Raw genomic sequence first — 16,964 nt, 5'->3', positions numbered from 1 at the left:
AATTTATTTCAGGGGTTTGGATCTTGATGATCCTTGAGGTCCCTTCCAACTCTAACCATTCTGTGAATACCATCATGTCACCCAGTAGCCCCAATAAAATTTCAACAGTATAACACAAAGGTAGGACCTGTAGGCATCAACACAAGGACATCACGTGTGTGCATCACAGAATTTTTTTGCAGTTGTACTGAAGAGCAGTGGTGCAGTATTTCTACATGAAGTGCCAAAAAAACAGTGACTTTAATATGGTCATTTTATTTATGTAGGCAAGAATCTGCTCCACTTGAGAGGTGATAAAACTATGAAGGATAAGGCAATGACATGAAGCAACAAACATCCCTGAAACTCTTTCCTTGGATAAAAAAAAACCCAGTCCTGCCACTACTGATCTTCACTGCAAGCATAATCCCATGCATTTCAAGACCTTTAATTTGCTATTAATGTGATGTTATCAGTTTAGGTCTGACCAACCCACAGAGATAACAGCAGTGTTTCTTACTGTTGGAGAGAGCTGCATCATGCCTGTTCCTGACATGAGCTAAAGAAGGGTCCAGCTGGGCTGATATTAACCCCTCTTCTGCTGATCAGCAGGTTTGCAGGAGGGGACACACAGGACCTACTGCATTTCTCCTGCTGGGACACCAGGGGACACCTCTGCCAGGCTCCCAGAGAAGTTGGCAAACGACAACAGCCTGGACAGGAAAGACAGGTGGAAGGAGAACAGGTAGGCTTTTATGTCTGAAGCTGAACAAGGATGCAAAATAAAGGAGGAAGAAAAACAAACAATACTGACTAGAGTTACTTTGTGCAGCTTTAAAAACAAATAAACACAAAAAAATATAAAAACAACAAATATATGAGAACTACCCACAGCCAGATTCACTCCAGCTGATCACAGGGTGTTTCTCTCTCACCTTTCCTCAGTTTCACCTGCACTGAAACCTTGCAAAAAATCTTTGCCCCCTCCTCAAGGTGAAGATATGGAAACCAGAGCCAGATGCTGTGGCTGCTGCAGTCTCTGTGCTCTCATCCCTACTGGGCTCAGCTGCCCTGCTACGGGATCAGCACCAGCACTCAGCCTATTCAACTGGGATGATGCAAGGAACCCTGAGGACTAAATTTGGGATATAAATGGTCAAAACATTGTAAAGACAGAAGTTACAAAACAGATAAAAAGGTATAATATAAGGAACTTTCAATTCCAAATCCAGAGGAGAATGGGAACAGGGTGAATTTATGAGGTTTACAAGAAGAAGTAAATTGAACCCCTGTATGACTGCTCTTCTAAGTTTCCTGAGGTGACATTTAATCATAGACAGCTTGTGTGCCTTTTTCCCTACAAACAGTAAGCTCCCAGCCCATGGGTAAGACAGTATTCTATTTCAGATTGTAGTCCAGAGATCGAATATAATTTTTCCTGGCACTTTTGGTATTAGGTTTTTTTTCATTCCCCTGCATTCAGAAAGTAGCTCATAGCTCCACCTCAATTCCTGCTTGCTCTTTTCTAACAGCCTTACTACCACGGCCAACAATCCATTAACCAAAAAAACCAGAATCCACAAAAAAACATCAGTAACCCAATTGCATTTGTTAAAAACAAAGAAACACAACTCTGAGTAAAAACTTACTCGAACTGGAAGAAATCCACATAATTAACTTCCTGCTGTAAGCTTCTCTAGATCATCTTACTCCAACTGGAGGAAAAACTTTGTTTCCCACAGATTCCCTCAGCCAGCACTAGCTATCAACCAGCTTGGGGACTGATGGAAGACCAGCAAAGTCACCCAGCTTTTAAGGTGGATTGAGCAAACCATACAAGCTCCTTTCTGCTTTTGATAGCACATTACAACTACTTCAGCTAATCAGTTTAATGCTGGCTTAAATACATTGTAGGTATGTTTACCCTCCACTGAATTCACAATGACTGAAGGGTAAACACACCCTGCAAGGACTCCTCTACAGTTACAACAACCTCATACACCCAAAGATCTCCACAACCCAACTGCCACCAGCAAAACAAAGCAACAGTTTCCCTCCTCAGTACAAACAAAAGCAGATAAAAAACCCAGAGACCAGCAGAGACACCTGAATACCTTACAACTGGCATTATTCTGTTAAAGGAACTTGTCAATATAAAAAAAAATTGCCTAAAGATCATATACCTTTTATTAATCTAAAAAAATACTACAAGGACCTAAAAGAATATAAGGCATATATTGCAACTCCACATGGCAGGCTCCTCTCTGGGTGCCAGAGTGATTAAGTCCCAGGGAAAGGTAAAAGGCCTTTGAAGGATTTGATTAAGAGGGAAGTCTAAATTCTGGTGAATATTTCCACTGGTTACAGTCAGACTCAGCAAACCCATCAGCAATTGGCCATACTAGACTTATATCCACCCACGAGGAGTGACAGCAATTTCTCACCCACCCCTGACCTTGGTGGTCCTCTGGCAGCCCCCACCCATGAGCAGTTTGCAGCTGCCCCAGCTCCCATGGCTCTGTACAAACCTTGCTGCAGTCAGCTCAGCAACATCCACGGGCTCAACATCTCCAGATGCCACAGAAACAGGGAAGGGAGGTGCAGAAGGATCAGGGGGAGAAGCCAACTGTTTAGCATCACCTGGCCCAGGAGGGCTGTGGAGAGAAAAGACATGGAAGAAGGCAGTCTGAGATATTGCAGAGCTGTTGTAATTTGGTTCTCTGAACCCCTGGGCTTTAGCTAACTTGTGTGCTAAGGAATGAAGCTGGGGTTGTTTTTAACATAAGATGCTTTTGTGCACAGCTCTACTGTTCCCACCAGCCTGAAGTCACCGGATTTTTATCTGTGTTACAACTGCAGGAGTAGTGAGATAGTACAACCCAAAGGCAAATTAACCCCATTTTGATTATGATTTTAAAAGTCAAATGAGAAAACCAGCTACTGCTTGAACATGAGAAGTGGCAAGACTTCCTTGCTCAGAAACACTCGGGGAGCTCCAGGCTGCCCTTCCACTGCCACAGAGCTGTGCAGGAGAGCAGTCAGACAAAGGTGTCCCAGGTGTTGTCCTCTGTTGTCCTCAGCCACACCTGGGCTCAGCCTGCTGTAGGAGGCTTAGAGCTAAGATATGAACAAGTTCTTAAGTCCTCTAGGTTGGCAGTTTATACTGATGATGATTTATAGTGGTGATGAGTTCTCACTCTTTACTCAGAGCTATGCACACTTCCAGCACAAACTGGGCTGCTCCCTCTGCTTTGCCTTAAAATGAAGGTTTAGCAAGTAGACCATGACAACAGGAAACTCCAATTTCTTTCTTACATACAGAAGGACTAAAACCCAGCTCGGGTCTTGTTCTGGCTACTGACAGGGCACTGAGGGGCTTCCCAGTGAACAAACAGAAAATACAGCATGAGCCCAAGAGGTTGCATGGCCAGGGCTGGCAAGGAGCAAAGTGTTTGCCTGCCACAAATTCCCATCTGCTGCCCAGCAAACTCCCAGGCAGTGACTTTCAGAGAGGCTCAGGACAATGTAACTTGAAACTGGGGCTTGGGGAGGTGATGGCAGAGCTGCTCATTGCCAACTCACCCTGCTCAGGGCTGGCACAAACAATGAAGGTATCAAAAGAGCTGCTCAGACCCGTTCCACAGCTGAAATTCCCGGGCATCACAGCCACCTTCACCTCCCTGCTGCCTGCCACCAGGTCCCTGCTGCAGCTCCACAGCAGCAAGCAGCCTCTGAGGCCAATTTGTTTCAAGAATCAAGCTCTGTAAAAAGGCCCTGAGCTTTTTCTATCCTGTTGCCTGAGTTCTGGGACCAGCTTGGAGGAGGATCTACTTAAAATGAGTTCCCAGTTCTACTCAGGACAAGCATGACTGAAATACTTCTCAAAGGAAAATACCTCTCAGTTTAACAAGCAGTTGGTTACTAACAGCTGCAGCAAGGAAACTAAATTAGCCCACAGACCAATGTTATTAGTGTATCACAAGTGAAAGACCTTGCCCAGGCAGTGCCCTTTGGCTCTTGGGTTTCATAATTTCACTTTTAAGGCCTCTACTTTGTCTTGAAAAGACATTTTCCAAGTCCCTGTTGGAAGGCAGGTACACAAACAGCAAGCTTCAGACAAAGCTTAACCCACAGTAGTCATTAAATACCAATGAGCAGATGAGAAATAAATGCATAAACCTATTTTTTAAATTAATTTGTTGTTTGTTTAAGCGTAAGAGCTTTGAATTCTATGCAAGAAGCTTTATAACCATGGCAGGAAATGTATTTAAAATATGTAAGCAGCACAGCTTTTCACAGGTGGATGCAGGCTCAGCTCCTTGATGCCAACTCCACGAGCACAACGAGGGCCAGGTGCTCTGCAAGGTCCATTTGTTGCTCTCCTATTGACATCAGTGAGATGAAAACCTTAAAACCCCAATTTCAATGAAGTTCTAAAGCATTTTGACTTGTAGATGGAGGCAAAAGGCAGTTAAGGGTCTTGGAATTTTCCCTGCCTGCATTTTTCCAATCAGGAGAGCTGGATGTGGCTCCCTTTGAATACTCAACAGCTCCAAGTTTACTCCAAGGGAAAGCAGTAAGCATTTCAAGCCCTGCTGTCTCCTCCTCCCAAATATTTGGTCATTTTTACTGAGATAAGGGTAAGATTTACAGGCCCTGTTCATACTCCAGAAATCTCTAGAAAATGGCACCAACCACCCCCAGGCAGGGCTGAGCTCTCAGCATTCTCATCACCTGTTATTTCATTTTCTTCAAGAAATGAGATGTTGCTCAATGGACAGAGCAAAGCTGAGAGACAAAATCCTCCAGATTTCCTGCTTTCTAATACCCTGGGCCAAAGAGGCATGTTTCTGACCCTCAGTTTACACATGCATAAGAAAAAAAATCATTGAAGAAAATATTGAAGAAAAAATAGTGAGAGGATTTACTGTGTCTGAGAAGTTCTTACATTGGAACCCTCTGCAAGGGAAAGCAACCCAGTGGCATCTGTTGTACACAAATTCTGTGTACAAAACAAACAGAATTTGTTCCACTTTATTTATTCCTTCATAATATTAATTTTTACCTTCTCTAATTTGTAGTTTATCTGGAACATTAGCCACGTTCATTGAAATAAACCTCATGTGTAGGAAATCCAAAAGTAAACTGCTCCCCACCTTTGGTATTTCTGTCCTCTAAAAGTATTTTCATGCTTACTGGGACTTCTGTCAATATAATCTAGAAGATTAGGAGGTAAGAAACTATTTCTCAGAGTAGAAATCAAGAGTTACTGGTATCAGAAACCAAAACTAATCTTGTTCAGGAAACAGCTCAGGATCACTTCATAAACTACCAACACATGAATAAAAAAAACCCCAACCCCTTTCCCCACCACCCTCCACAGTCCTTAGTGTGAAGCAATTTAAGATGGATATAAATATTAAAAGAATTCTAGGACAAATGAGATTCTGTGCTTGAAATGGAAGGTCTGACTTGACTTCCCAACAAACTAAGGGGACATTCATAAAACCAAATCCTGTCCCCACAGGGCAAGTCCATATATCAGCAATAGTTTTAAAAGCTCAGACTCAGCAGTGGATGGGGTCACCAGTTACTTCTGCTGGTTGCAATGCACAGAAACAAGCAAGGCTTTACTTTTACCACCTAAACACAGCCAAAAGTTCAAGTTTGGGGAAATACACTGCCTTTTGTAGACTCAGAAAAGCCTGACATGCATTTAAAAAACAGGATTTTGGGAAAAAGATCTGTCAAATTCCTTCTGTACTGGAGAACCTCCACCTTCAGTGCCTTGCATCAGCACTCTGTGGTTACTCTGCAGAACCTCCTCCACCCCTCAGCCAGGGGGCTGAGTCCTGTTGAGCTGGGTGCTGTACCAACTCAGTAATGAAGATATCCAGGAGATGAACTGGAATGTGTTAATTAAACAAATAAAGTCACTGTCCTACAGGGGACACACGAGTTTGATGCACAGTATTGCCCATGGCAGCAATTTTTACACTTTGGGGGAAAAAAAAATAAAAAATAGGCATTGCCTCCAAGATACCAGAACCAGCTCCTGGGAGAATTATTCCAGTACCTCAGATATCCATGTTTTTCCTCCCAGCTGGACTGGTGCAGCCAGCAGAACGGGTCTGGATGTTGGGTGATGGAGCTCAGAGTGCCCAGAGAGTCTCGGGCAGCACCTGAGTCACATTTGTCCCCAGGGAGGGGACATCATCTCAGCCATCATCCTGGCTGAGCTATAGGAACCAGATCTATCTCTCCCAGAAGGCTGTGGGCTACCTGCAGTCCATGGGGCAACAAGCAGCTGTCTGGCTCTAGACACAAATCCAGCAAATAGAGAGACCCAAATTCCCACCTTACTGATAAAGTAGAAAGGAAAACAACCCCAGGAACGGCATGCTGGAGACGTGAAAATATCTTTTAAAGGACTTCCAGAAGGCAACACCCTACCTGTGAAAAGCAACCCCAGAAAAGCAGCTGAAAAGCCCTGAGGGTACCTCCACATCACCCCCACCCCCAGGGGGACGAGGACAGCGCTGTGGGGCAGAGGGTGATGCTCCCAAGAGAGACTTTTCTGGCTGTGCCCATGGAAATCCTGGCAAGACAGAGGAGTTGTCTTGGCAGGGGAGGGTGTTGTTGAATCAGCGCCTTACCTGAGGGCCAGGACTTCCTCTCTCACCCCACACTTCTCAGGAATTTTTGCCACACGTGTACCCGGACTGATCACCCATGTGATTAGTCAGAACCAGGAAAGAGAGAAAGAAAAATATATATTTTTTTTATCCCTGAGTATTCTACACGGCTGCGGTCACATTAAAACCTTCAAGTTATGGTAAGTGATTACATTAGACAAACAAACGCGATTATTTTAGATGAAAAGACTGCAGGGGACTGAAACACGAGTTCCAGCGCTGCTGCTGCCTTCGCAAGCTCAAAGAGGGACAAGAGAAAGCCACATAAAAGTGTGAGGAGGGTAAATCACGCCTGCAGAGGATGAATAAGCATATTTGCTGTAATAACTGTCAACCATTAGAAAAAGCCCATCACGTCACCCCCGTGCAGCTTTTAGGAGCCTCTGAAGGGCTCTCAGGCACGTCCTGATGTCATTGCTGCAGAATTTCCAAGTCTCGGCATTCCAGCTGGTAAACCTGAACCAGGAATTTCGGAGCCCTATAACTTTCCCTCCCTTCCCTCCCCCCAATCCGAAATTCTCCTCGCCCACTGACCCTCGGGCCGAGCAGAAACCCAACCACAAGCCACGGCAAGAACCACAAAACCACCCAGTTTCTGGGCTTAAAGGAGGGTTAATCCCCCGCCGGAGCTGGAGGAGCCAGGAGGGCATTTTACTCTTTAAAAAGTTGCTTAGAAGAAAAAAAAATAAATAAATAAGGAAAACCAAGCCGAATAATCTTGAGACAGAGAGAGAAAGGCAGAGGAAAACAACAAACTTTGGATTCCAGCTACAGGCTGCACGTTGCTTTTTGTGATTTCCTTGGCTAACTTTCCCCCTTCGCAAGTGTCTACTTACCAAGGCCAGGAAATAATCACCAGCTTTGCTACTATTCCCAGTCATCCTCGCTTCCACCACAACAACCCGCAACAAGCTCTGACTTTAACAACAATTCCTTCCACTTCCACCATCCCGGGTTGGGGAGGGGGGGGTGTTGGAAAAAAAAAAAAATAGAAGAAAAAAAAAAAAGGCTTTGACACCAATCCCAAAACCCGCTCCCCGGCAGCCTGGGAGAGAACTGGAACTGTACAAAAGGAGCTTGGAGCTTCTCGGAGGCTCCTCCCATGAGGCTCCCCGAGGAAAGGCAGCTACGACCCAGCTTGCCGCGCCCCAGGTCCTCCCCCGACCAGGGGTCGGATGCTCCGGGACGAGCCCGCCCCGGGACGATCCCACCCCAGAGCATCCGACCCCAGGTGGGGGAAGGACCCGGGGCGCTCCCAGGTACCAGAGCGCTTGCAAAAAGGGGAGGTTACCCCTCCAAAGGACCCTAAATACTGCCCTAAAGCGATGAATCCGTGGCTCCCACGTGGGTTTTGTTCCTTTTTTTTTTTTTTTTTTTTTTTTTTTGGCTGTGGAATTTCTTGCAGGACTTTTCTGAGTCACGGCTGCTCGGAGTTTCCATCTGCTGCGCATGTGGATAGATTAAGTTACGCTGTCTCCGGCACTTCCAGCATGCACAAATATCTCCTAAAGTTTTGGGGTTTTTTTTTTTGTTTGTTTGTTGGATTTGGGTTTTTTGCGTTGGTATTGGTTTTTTATGTTGTTTTTTTTCCTTTGGTTGGTTTTTTGTGTTTTGTTTGTTTGTTTTTTAAAGAGCCTTTGGCTGCTTTTTCAAGTTCCCTGGACCCAGGAATGGTGTTTGGCCCAACTTTACAGATAAGTTTTTAAAAGTTTCAGGTTGCAGGAAAAGTTTTTTAACCCCTTCCACCAAAGCTTTATTTGTTTACAGCTCTTAATCTCACCCAAGCTCTTTATTCCTACTCTAACTCCTGTGTTAAGTTCCATCAGGAACACAGGTTTTCTTACAGATTTTTTTGCCTTCTAGGTTCTTTCCTTACAGGTTTCTTTACCTATAAGAAAATGGAGCAGTTTTAATTAGCTGCATTCCCTTATTATTCTCTTAGGTTTCCTCTGGGTTTATAACAACACAAAAGATTGGCCTCAGAGGTAAAGTCTTTGCACTGAGATAGACCAAGCTGCATATAAAAGCTGCCAGCACCCAAGGAATTAATTGAGTCTCTCCCCAGGAAGATCATTATCAAGTTTATAACATATCATACAATACCTATAGACTATAGGTCTATAACAGGTCTATAACATCCATCCCACAGCAAGACACTTGGCACATTCATTGCTTGCCAAATGCCCAACCAAGATATTTCAAATAAAACACTGAGGGTACAAATTTAATTTACCTGAGTCATTTCCCAGCTGCCTCCATGTACACTCTGCCCAAACTCTGGACATTTCAGCTCTGCTTGGGTAACAAAATGACTATTTAATTTTCTTCAGAGCTTACTCCAGCTCTTAGTAGACTGTGCATCTCCTTTTTAATGTTAGGGTAGAGTAGTGATACCAGTCAGACCTCTCAGAGCATCAATTCAGAACTGAGCCTCAGGTAGGAAAAGGTATTAATTAATTTGTAAATGTTTTGTTTTGCTACTCTTGACCTGTTTCTCCTTCTAGCACTTGTTTGATTTCCTATGAGTAAAAGGAAGGAGCAAATTCCTGCTCAGGTAAACTTTATGTTCCAGGAGAACTTTCACATCTAATCTGAAGGCAGATGACAGATATTTGTCCTAGATGTGCTCCTTGAACAATTCAGATGCCTGTACAGGAAATTGCAGAATAAACCAAATGACCCCTGGAGACCAATGGGTGAAAATGTTGAAAAACATGTAGACCACCAACATCACCTGAGCTGCAAGGTTTGGCTTCTTGAGGGGCAAACACCACACAGGGTACAAGATGCTGTGGAGAGTTCACTCAGTTGCAGCACTGGATCCAGCAGCATCCACTCTGACAGCAGGAATTAAGATCAGGCAGAGAGTTGAAGTTTCTGGAGAGTTAAAAGTTTCTGGAGAGAGCAGCTCTCTCATACCCTGCCTCCCAAGCAGCAGGAAACCAGGCATGGAAAAAGTTACTGTGATTTCTGATACAGGTACAAGCATTCAGCCACCCTCTTGGTTGGGAGGGGAACTCAATTTTTGTCATCTGGAAACCATTTCACAAATAGCTTCTGCAGGTATAACAGCCCTGAGGGGGAGGGAGACCCCGGAGATGGTGAGATTCATTAAAATAAATTTTGGGTTTCTTTGCAAGCAGCACTTCAGTCTGGCACAAAGCCATGGAGACAGGCTAGCTGCGTTCTGGCTAACAAAACTAAATTGAGCATTTTTGGAATGAAATGGTCATTTTGCTCAAATACTAGGCCTCCCCTTCTTTATTCCTTCAATTCTTGCTGTACCAATCCCTTTCAGCTACTGCTAAGCAATCTCAACCCACCTTTGCCAAAAATCATTTCCACTTTCCTCCCTGTGCTACTTAAACAGAGAGGAACTGATGAGCAGCAACTCATCAGCGAGCTAAGGTGAGTTTGATTGCCTGCTTTTCCTGTGATTCCTGTGATTTTCCTGATTAATTGATCTGCATTAATAGAAGGCTTGGGGGAGGAGAGAGGAAAGAAGCTGAAGAGCACCAGGAAACCAAGAGATAAGCAACCTCCCAGCAAGGCTGGGGAGGCAATGACAGAGCAGGGGCTGGGAGCCTGAGCATCAAAGAGGTGTGGAAGAAAGTATTGCAAAAGATCCCTCCGGAGGGCCAGAGCTGGCTAGGAGCAGGGAAAATGCTGATGGGAGGGACTCAGTGGCAGGAGACACCTTGCTGGAACCCAGGCTCTTCCCTAGGGAACAGGGAGCCTCAAGGAAAGGCCAAAAGCATTGGGATGGTTTCTGCTGGGGGCGAAACTGTTTTGGTTTGGTTTCTGCTTGTTGTTTGTTAAATGTAGATCCTAAAAGTCAGTATTTTGCATTTGGGTGAAGGTTTATCTTTGCTAGGGCCCCATTTTTCCCTCTCTGCATATGTATGTGCCCACAATAACATTTCCCAAGCCACACGTAAAAAGCTGAGCTGCAATCTTAAGGGTGGTGAAAAAGCTAAAAGAAAAAATCATCTTTTTAGGCTGGCAGTGCTAAGAAGTTCAATACACAGGTACAATGAAGTCCCTGTGGTGACACTGTAGTTACCTGACATAACACAGGCACCTGGTGCTGGGAGGTAGAACACATACATGGGGATGCTTCCCAACAGCTTCCATGTCCCACACTGCTCCTATCCATGGGGATGCATGGATGTTCTTTTTAGGCATGCAGCATTTTTAATCTGCACCCAGGAACATGGAAAATTGAATGACAGAGAAATTAAAGGTACTTAAGGTCAGTCCTTCAAGAAGTGCTGGGTTCCAGGCCATTGATTTAGGTTGTGTTTTCAGGTCTGGATTATGACTTGAGAAATGTCCTAGGTAGAAACTCTCCCATTCAAGGAGCTTTAAGACTGCAGGTGGACACCTGGGGACACTGTGCTGCTAGTGGTGACCCACTCTGCCCAGTTCCTGTGGATTAATTCAGCCTGGGGGGTTTTCTCATAAACCATCTCACTTTTGCCAAACCAAAGCACTCAGGGTGTGAGGGTGGAGAAATGAGGCAACCCCAAAAAAACCCTATGAAAACCTCTTGGCTTGGAAAGAATGTCACATTAAATGAAAGAAATATAAAGAAGTAAATTAACCACACAGTTTTTCTTTTAAATTTGCATTCCATTTTTTGAGAATAGAGGGTGAATTCAGATCCAATTGTCAAGTTCAGCCCTGTAAGCACAAAACGAAGGCTTGTTCTTCTTCAGGTCTTTAAAATGAGATTATTAGTCTATAAGCACATACAAATACAACAGTATTTGTGATTACCTTGCAAAAAAGATGGGAAATCAGCAATGCCTGTATTTGTTTTAGGCTATGCAAGTAACCTCTAAGAAAATGTGATTTTAAATTATTCTTTGTGAGAATTTAGTGCCCATTTTAAAGGCCCTTTGCAACAAAGAAAATCATATAGATATACTTCAGTTTGCCTCAAATGAAAGAGGAATTTCTCTTTCACATTTCCTAGCCAGAGGTTGATACTCAGACAGACTCCAAAACCACAGACCCAATTAGCTGCAGAGCAACCTGGCCAAGATACCAAACCACTTCTCTAGCACACACCTGAACTTTATATTTCCACTACTCTCCACACACAAACTACCCACAAATGACATTTGTGGTGGCTGAAAATCATGCTGTGCAATTCCCAGAAATTTTTCTTGGCAAGGCTTTGGGATGGCTGTGTCTTTAAAATTACCAGATCTTTACCTTAACCTTTTGCTTTGGAAAAAAAAAGAAAGAAGAAAGCTTAATGTTACACCATAACACTTTAGAGGATCAAAGAGATGGGAAACTGCTGTTTTGCATATTTTCAAATAAGTAAGATTGATTTTTAGAAAGCCCAAAGCCTCACAAATTCCAGTGATAACTTCTCTGGCAAACCAAGTTTATTTGGAGTGTCAACCAGAAGAACAAGATTTGAAGAATATTATTTGGAACTGAAGCTTCATGTCTTGTCACAGCATTTAAAAAAACCCAGAAGATGTGGAAAATCTTGGAGACTCTGAAATATTCAGCAAAACTAAGTCTGTATTTTGACTCAGTAATGACATTGTTTAGAAGGGGAGATGAGAGTTTTACGTGTCCATTTATTTCCATCACAGCTGAAAGTTTTTCCTTAGTGGTTAGAAACTGAGCAATGCATACATTTGCTTTTTGCTTTCATTCCAGGAAACAAATCCAATCTTCCCTGTCTGCTGCAGAGTTATTCTTAGCTGGCTTTGATAGTTCTATCAGCTAGGAGAGCATAACAATGTTATCATGCTAACAAATTCCAAAGATTTTACATAAGCTTTTGAGTGCCCTAAAAGTAAAAAAAAAAACAAAAAAACCCCACCAGCTTTATTGATTACACTGTTTGTGTTTCACTAGCCAACTAAGCTAGGAAAAAGAGGCTGAAAAAGAATAAAAAAGCAGTTTGATGACTTTCAGTTTCCTGAAGCCAGTGCTGTGTGTGTTTTCCAGAGCATCTTTCACAAAAAGAAGCCAAACTTTACATGTTTGAGGTTGGAAACCAGCAGTTAATGTCAAATCCTTGTCTGCATACAGCCCAGTTTCCTAATTTGATTTTGTAGCAGTTGAAAGGATGAGACACCCCCTTATTCAAGCAGGATAGCTGGTGGTGTAGTGCTTGTAGGATGGTCTGGGTGAAAAAGGGATCACAGGACTGCACAGCATTCTCCCTGGCTGATGTTAGAGGCTCAGGGCCAAATTCCTTGCTGGTGTCACTCCACTGCTGTGATTTTGGCCCAGCATCTACTGATTTAAGGGTAGGCTGCAGCCATGGCCTTTTCTGACACAGCTGTCTTGAAAGGAATGTACTAAAAGTAAATTAGTGAATTTAAAATAGAAACAACCTTGCTGAGTCTTGGGGCACTTTATTTTCCTGAGGACTACGGATGGATGGGGCAGAGACTGCACAGGGAGAGATGGGAAGAGGAAGGTTTAAAGGTGATTTAAAGAGGAGTTCAACAGGAAATGGTCAGCCTGGGAGGAGATCCCAAGCACCTTTCAGCAGGGAGAATTAACATAACATCCTAGGGTTTGGTCCTTAACAACAGCACATAATGGTGGCACTCAGCACTTCACAGGGACCTTGGAATCCTGAAAAGTTAAGCCTTTGATTGGAACAATTAACACTTCCACACTTATTGCAAGACCAAACAGACTCCACTCTAAGAATTAACCTGTCAGGGTGAGTATAGATAGATCAACAGGCCAGAAAAATATTCATATGAAAATTTATGACTTTTCTTTAGGACCCAAACATTAAGGAACATCAATATCTAAATAGGCCTCACCTACTTTTAGCAATGCAAAGCTGAGCATCCCTATATCTGAACCAATATTGACAAGGCAGGCTCCAAGGACATCAGGATAAAAGGCAGCAGGAGGAAAAATAGAAAGCAAAGTATGAGGCAAGTGCTGTGGAGTTCTTGCTCTTCAGCCACGTCTCCAGAGAAGCACAAGTGCAGCACAAGCAAGCCAAGATGCAATAAAACTGGAAGGGAGGCACATCCCAGTCATGGAGAATATCCCTGTGCCTGTAATTGCTGTTCTCAGAGCTGCCCTTGGTGGGGTTCAAAGCTGGGGCTAATCCTGCTTTTCATATTCTATTGGAAAGAGGGACAGTGGAAGTTGGTCCATGGTATCCAGTTTTGCAAGAAGCCAGAAGATACAGAGCTGCAATAGAGAAAATATGGGGGTCTGCAAGAACAGTTTTGGGAAAATAGGCCTTTTACTTGGAAGAAGCAAAGTTGAGAAATACATCTGGGGAGAGCTAATCAGGAAAAAACATAATAATCTGAAAGCAGTTTTAACTTAAAGAGAAAAGACAAAAATGGATCCTAAACTCTCTGCCCAGTTATTGGACGAAGGATTAGAGTGTTCATGGTGGATTTATTCAGCAAAAGCCTGTATTTGAATAAATATTATGTGTTGGGACACATAGATGTGTGAAAAAAGCAGCTCATCTATCATCCATCCATGTTAATATCTGCCTCATGAACATGGCTCATGGTGTTACAGAAGGTTTGCAATACAAGAAGTAGCAGCAATTTGGCAGAAGAGGAGATGGTTTACTTCTAGACTTTTGTCTAGAAGATCCATATGTAAATAAAATGAAAAAATAACCAGCATGGTATCACATACCTAGTTTTCCACTCTGTGCTTTGAGTACAGCAGGGCATGCTATTAAATCAGCGTTTTATAAATGCTTAAACTCCCTTAGAAGCTGCCTACAACAGGGGTCAGTTTGGGCAGTGGCATCTATTGGGTGGGTGAGAGTTCTGTTGGGTAATAGTGAAGTTATCTTAACTTCACTCTTCCATGAATACAAAAATCCCCAAATTAAATATCACAGATTTCACACAGACAAAATTCCCACAGGTTCTCCCCATGCTGTTAATTTGACTCAGGACTGCAGGCTGAGCTGCTTGCATCTCCAAAAACAGGACTGAAATAACAGTTACACCTACTGAATGTAACAGTGACAGCAAGATGAGGGAGAGGGGGAAATAAAGAGAAATAATCCAAGTGCAAAGGGAGAATGAATGGCAGAATAGAGAGATAAACATCTTGGCTAATTGTGTACATGTGTGTAAATCACCTTCAGCACTATTTCCCTTTGGTTTGTGATCCTGAGATACTGCACACCTGAGCTAATTTTGAAGTTAAAAAACTAGAGAAAGCAAGCTGAATAATTACTCTTTTGGTAAGCTTCCTTTTAACTCCAAACTCTTGTTTTCAGATGCTAACAACACACAGCTGTAGTGCTCCTGGGTGTGTGCACCTGACTCATCTGAAAATCAGTTCTCTGCTCCATACCTCATCCAGCAAGACTGTTAAAATATTTAACATTCTATTTGTTCTTCAGACAAAAAAGACCAAGTCAGTATTTATTAAGGCCTGAACATTCTTTTCTGATTTACTGAACTTGCCAGATTTTGATGACAAGAACAAAGCAGGCATCAATTCCAAAAGGATGTCTGGACCTACTTTGGAGATTTTTCTGACCTATACATAGGACCTAAGGAATATTTTTCAAGTAGCTTTGCTAACTCCATCTGCTCCAACGTGCTCCCCATATAAGAATATATTTTTAGGTGATGTGAGTCAATGAAACAGAACTCTCCCTTCTCTAAAAACCAAAGGCTGTGTTGGAGCACCTATAATTCCAGAGGGAAAGGGCCTTTTAGGGGGGTGTTTCTTGCAGTATCCAAAGCTATTAGGAAACACTTGTCTTCAAAGCAGTGCAGTGCCACAGCCTCTTTGTCCCTTAAGGCTACTTTGATGTGTCACCAGTCTGAGAGGCCCAGGATACCAATTGCCTGCAGCCACACTGACCTGAGACTGCCCTGGACTCCCCCAGGTGCTGCTGGGGCAAACAAGACCATTATAGTGGCATAAAAGTTCCCTCTATGAGTCTCCTTTCTCCCTCCACAAAAGATTGAAGTTGCATGGATGCAGACATTGAAAAATGAAAAAAAAAAACCCACCAAGCTCACTCAAATCCTGCTCTCCCTTTACAAGGGAAACTCAGACAGGGAAGTGGAGTGGTGAGATGCCCAATAGTCAGTGGGAAGAATGACACTGTGGCCATCATGAACATGGGGTTTTAGTCATAGGCTTCTTAGAGAGAGAAATGTCAAGAACAGCTTGAAAATGATTATTTTATTTTACTCCTTTCTAGTGCTGGCATTCAGATTTATCAAAATTCAACCCTTCCCTATTTCTGCTGGTAGCATGGTAGAACTTCCAGAAGAAAGTGGGACTAATGCTTTACCCACAGCTTCCTTTCCAAAAAAGAACTGTCCTTTTTCACTGAAGATTTGAAGGGAAGTTATTGATGCCATGCTATTGCCTTGGTGTACAAATGTGGTTCTGATTTGTTGAGCACTACAGGAGATGGGGGGAGGAGTCACTCAGACAGTCCTTGGGTCTCTGTTCATCACAAGATCACCCTCCTACCAAGTGCCATAGCCAGGAAGGAAAGAAATTCCTCTATTTCCTCTACAGGAAGAAATCCTAACAAGGATTCAAGGGTCAGACCATGCAACTTTGTCCCCTCACCTGCAGTTCAGTAGGGTTTCAACATAAGAGACCTTGTAAGAGACAGACCTTTATGGATGCAGCACAGATGGTAGAAAACAGGGCCGAAATAATTCAGAACACTCCTTTCTTTCTCTTAAATATAATATACTTCTCACTGTTACTTGTTTATTGATTTTGAGAGCAGGGGAGGATTCTTTCTCCCTAAACTTCTTTCCACCAGGCCCACATCCCTGCAGTCAGCTCTTAGAAATAGGCCCTTTTTTGTTTGTTTTTGTTTGGTTGGTTGTTTTTTTTTGTTTTTTGCACAGCTATAGTAGTTTGTTCTCTGTAAGGATCAGAGAACAATAAACAACTGGAAACCACTCTGCAGCAATGAGTGTTGTGACCTGAATACATCAGGTATGGAATACAGAAGGCAATTTAATTCCCAGGGAACCAGGGAAGTAGTGGATTCTCCATCCCTGGAGATATTTCAAAAGAGACTGGATGTGGCACACAGTGCCATGGGCTGAGAACTGCAGCAGGAGTGGATCAAGGGTTGGACTTGGTGATCTCTGAGGTCCCTTCCAACCCAGCCAATTCTATGATTCTATGATCAATGATGCAAAATCAGTCTTAAGCTTAGAGGAAAAGTGGACTGGTGTGTTGCACCTGCTGAACACCAGCTGGCTTAGCTTATGTTTTCTGCTTCTTTTTTGCACTGGAAATGCAGAAGCCTTTAAGACA

General features: G+C 43.2%; 1 protein-coding gene across 8 annotated transcripts in view; it reads right to left on the bottom strand.

The window, feature by feature from the left end:
- TACC2 (transforming acidic coiled-coil containing protein 2) overlaps positions 1-16,964 on the bottom strand; it is a 133,666-nt gene that overhangs the window by 72,895 nt on the left and 43,807 nt on the right. For all 8 annotated transcript variants that reach the window (XM_030453710.1, XM_030453714.1, XM_008492100.2 and 5 more), the window contains one exon: positions 2,508-2,633. In XM_030453710.1, the coding sequence (XP_030309570.1) occupies positions 2,508-2,633 (126 nt within the window). The remainder of the gene's footprint in view (positions 1-2,507; positions 2,634-16,964) is intronic.

This window comes from Calypte anna, chromosome 6, assembly GCF_003957555.1.
Source record: "Calypte anna isolate BGI_N300 chromosome 6, bCalAnn1_v1.p, whole genome shotgun sequence".
NCBI lineage: Eukaryota > Metazoa > Chordata > Aves > Apodiformes > Trochilidae > Calypte > Calypte anna.
This window is presented reverse-complemented; position numbering and strand designations above follow the sequence as displayed.